At 31.2% G+C, this 2,795-nt stretch overlaps 1 protein-coding gene across 1 annotated transcript; it reads left to right on the top strand.

Moving 5' to 3' along the window:
• Positions 1-1,292: 1,292 nt before the first annotated feature.
• On the top strand, positions 1,293-2,791 carry LOC140820994 (uncharacterized; the record flags this gene model as incomplete). Its single annotated transcript, XM_073181378.1, has 3 exons — positions 1,293-1,595; positions 2,268-2,420; positions 2,708-2,791. Coding segments are annotated over exons 1-3 (366 nt in total), but the record flags the coding sequence as incomplete, so codon positions are not given.
• Between the last annotated feature and the right edge of the window lie 4 nt (positions 2,792-2,795).

The following is a 2,795-nucleotide window of genomic DNA, read 5'->3' on the forward strand; positions in this document are numbered from 1 at the left end:
AATCCTACACCAACAACATGAATAGAAATAACAATAATTACAACAATAAAAACAACAAAAATAATAATATAATAATTTCATTACTTACTTTAAAGAAAGGGTAGAATCTTGTACTCCCTCTTATTCTTTCTGTTACAGCTGATCCAGGTTAAAACATGTTAGAACATTAAAAATGCATCAGCCTACACGTAAAAATGCATCATACCTTCATAGTATATATATTGAAACAAAAAGAATACTTGCAAGAAAATAAAAGGGTTCACAGTCGAGAAGGAAAAATTACTATGCTCCTAACTCTTCTACTCCTAACAGCTGAAAAATGACGTTAACTTCCCACACTCGTTAAAACAAACAAAGAAACATTGTATAATATGTGGTGAATAATAATAAAAATTTAGATGAAATGCCTATTAAAAAATCATGAATATTTAAAAGTATAAAATAATTGATTAAATAAGTCAAAAATTGAACTTCAATATAAGAACAATCAATTTTACTGTGTACATATGAATGATTCTAATCAAACTATTAATTTCAAAAGATTATTTTTTTACAAATAATAAGTAATATTTTTATTTTTATTCTCTATATAATATGTGGTGAATAAGGACCTCCAAACTATTAGCAGAATCTTTTTTACACATATATCGGATCATTCATCGTTTTTATGAGATGAAATTTTTTTTATGAAATACAATAATCATAATGATTCAAGAAAAAACAACAATTCATCTATTTACACATAAATTTTGGTAAGAATGACCAATCATACCTTTGAATAGAAGACATTTTTTTGAAAGAGTGAAGAACCCTAGAGACGGCTTGAGATAGAAGAAAGATAGCATATTTTTCAAAAAAGAAAGTCCATCAAAATATTTGGTGTAGGTGGAAGAATATTTTAGATTTTCTGTAATTGTACATAAGTCTTCAAGGTTTGTACATAAATAATAAATTAAGAATCCTTGAAAATCTATTGATTTTTTGGATACCTCTTGACTTATGAAGAGTTTTAAAAAATCTAATTTGAATACCACATGAATTTTTAAAATTATATCAAAATTCATGTTAAATACTACTAAACATATATAGAGTATATAAAAGTTTAAATTGAATACCTCTAGATTTTAAAATTCTTTAAAATATAGATTGAATACACTCCTTTTAATTAATACTGATGAATTTGTGACACGATATCACGAATCGTAATAAAGATTGATCCCATTTATATTTAAAGTGAAAAATAATAATTTTAGTATAAAACTTTATGCATTTTTATGGATTGGATTGGATAACAAATTCGTCAAACATAATCTGTGATTAATATAAGAGTTTTTGTAAATATGCTAAAAAGAAATTGGATTCGAAATTTGAAATGCTTGGGTGATTGGACTCGGGTTTGATCCGCTGTCCGCGTTCCTTGGGAAACCTTGAGCTAAGTAAGAGCAGATTACAATCTGTTTGATGAAATGTCGCACTGCCTGAGGCTCCCCCATCCACTCCATTTGAAGCTAATCTCTATCCGTTCGAAGAAACCAACTCAGCATTTCATGCTTTGTGTTCGAAATTGTTCTGTGAATCCGGAGAATGCTCGCAGGGTAATTTCGTTGCGATTTTTCGGGTGTTTTTAGTGTATGTGTTCTGAGAATGTTCCACTAAAGATAATGCTGTTTTTTCCTCTGAATTTTCTCTCGTTGTGGTTTTCTAATTTGTTTGCTGTTAAATTCTGGTTCAAATTTAGAGGTGAAATTGGAGAGTTTGTTCCAGGCACAGTTTAAATGAGGGTTTAATAATTCTTGGTTTCCACATAGGTTTCCAACGAAATGGATGGGATTAAAATCCATAGTTAGGCTAATAAATTTATTATTTTTATTTTGCTTTGAAATTCTGAATTATTATTCTTAAAATGATGACTTACAAGCTAAGGATTCCATGCCGAATTCTTCAATTCGAAAACAACCTAAAGTTACATTTGGGTAGGTGGATTGAAATGACTGAATTTCAAATTCAAAGAAGTTAGTTCGGTATTCTATTTTTCCACCTTTTGTTCATGTGTATTTTTGTAAACATTTTAAAGGATAGATTTTCGAATGGTTTGATTCGAACTCCTGCATCAAATTCAAAACCACCCAACCATACGCAGCTTAAGGGAGCATTTAACTCCTTCCTCACTATTATGTGTTTGAGGTTACTCGGTCGCATCTATCTATCCTTTTCATTATTCAGGAGTTTGGCAGTTTGTGTCCCTAATCAACTCTTGCATGCTGCAGTTGGTGGCAGCAGTCAAAGTAAAGCTTGAGAAAGAATATAGTAGTCTTCCAGTGGGCAAAAATGGAAGAGATGATGAAGAGATGATTCTTTGGTTTCTGAAGGACCGACGGTTTTCTGTGGAAGACGCTGTCTCCAAATTGACCAAAGCCATTGTAATTCTTATTCATAGTCTCTGTTATCCTGATACATTCAAGTCCCATCTCCTTGCTTGATGGATGTCAAACCCTGGAAGCTTGTTCCCATTTCCTCTGTTTCTTTTCTATCTCAAACCTGGACGCCAAAATTTTCCCGTTGCTCACGAAGATATTTTATTTTGTTGCTAAAATAAGAAAATAAATAAAAAAATCCCCGCGCATAAAGTTCTGTGAGACCCCCTTACTTTTTCATTATAGAGATTATTCTTTGTTGATTCATGTACAATGTGAAATTTCATAAACAGAAATGGCGGCATGAATTTGGTGTATCTAAATTGTCGGAAGAATCGTTGAAGAGAGTAGTGGAATCTGGAAAAGCTTACGTGCATGATT

This window comes from Primulina eburnea, unplaced genomic scaffold (assembly GCF_022965805.1).
Source record: "Primulina eburnea isolate SZY01 unplaced genomic scaffold, ASM2296580v1 ctg358_ERROPOS207111, whole genome shotgun sequence".
NCBI classification, from domain to species: Eukaryota; Viridiplantae; Streptophyta; class Magnoliopsida; order Lamiales; family Gesneriaceae; genus Primulina; species Primulina eburnea.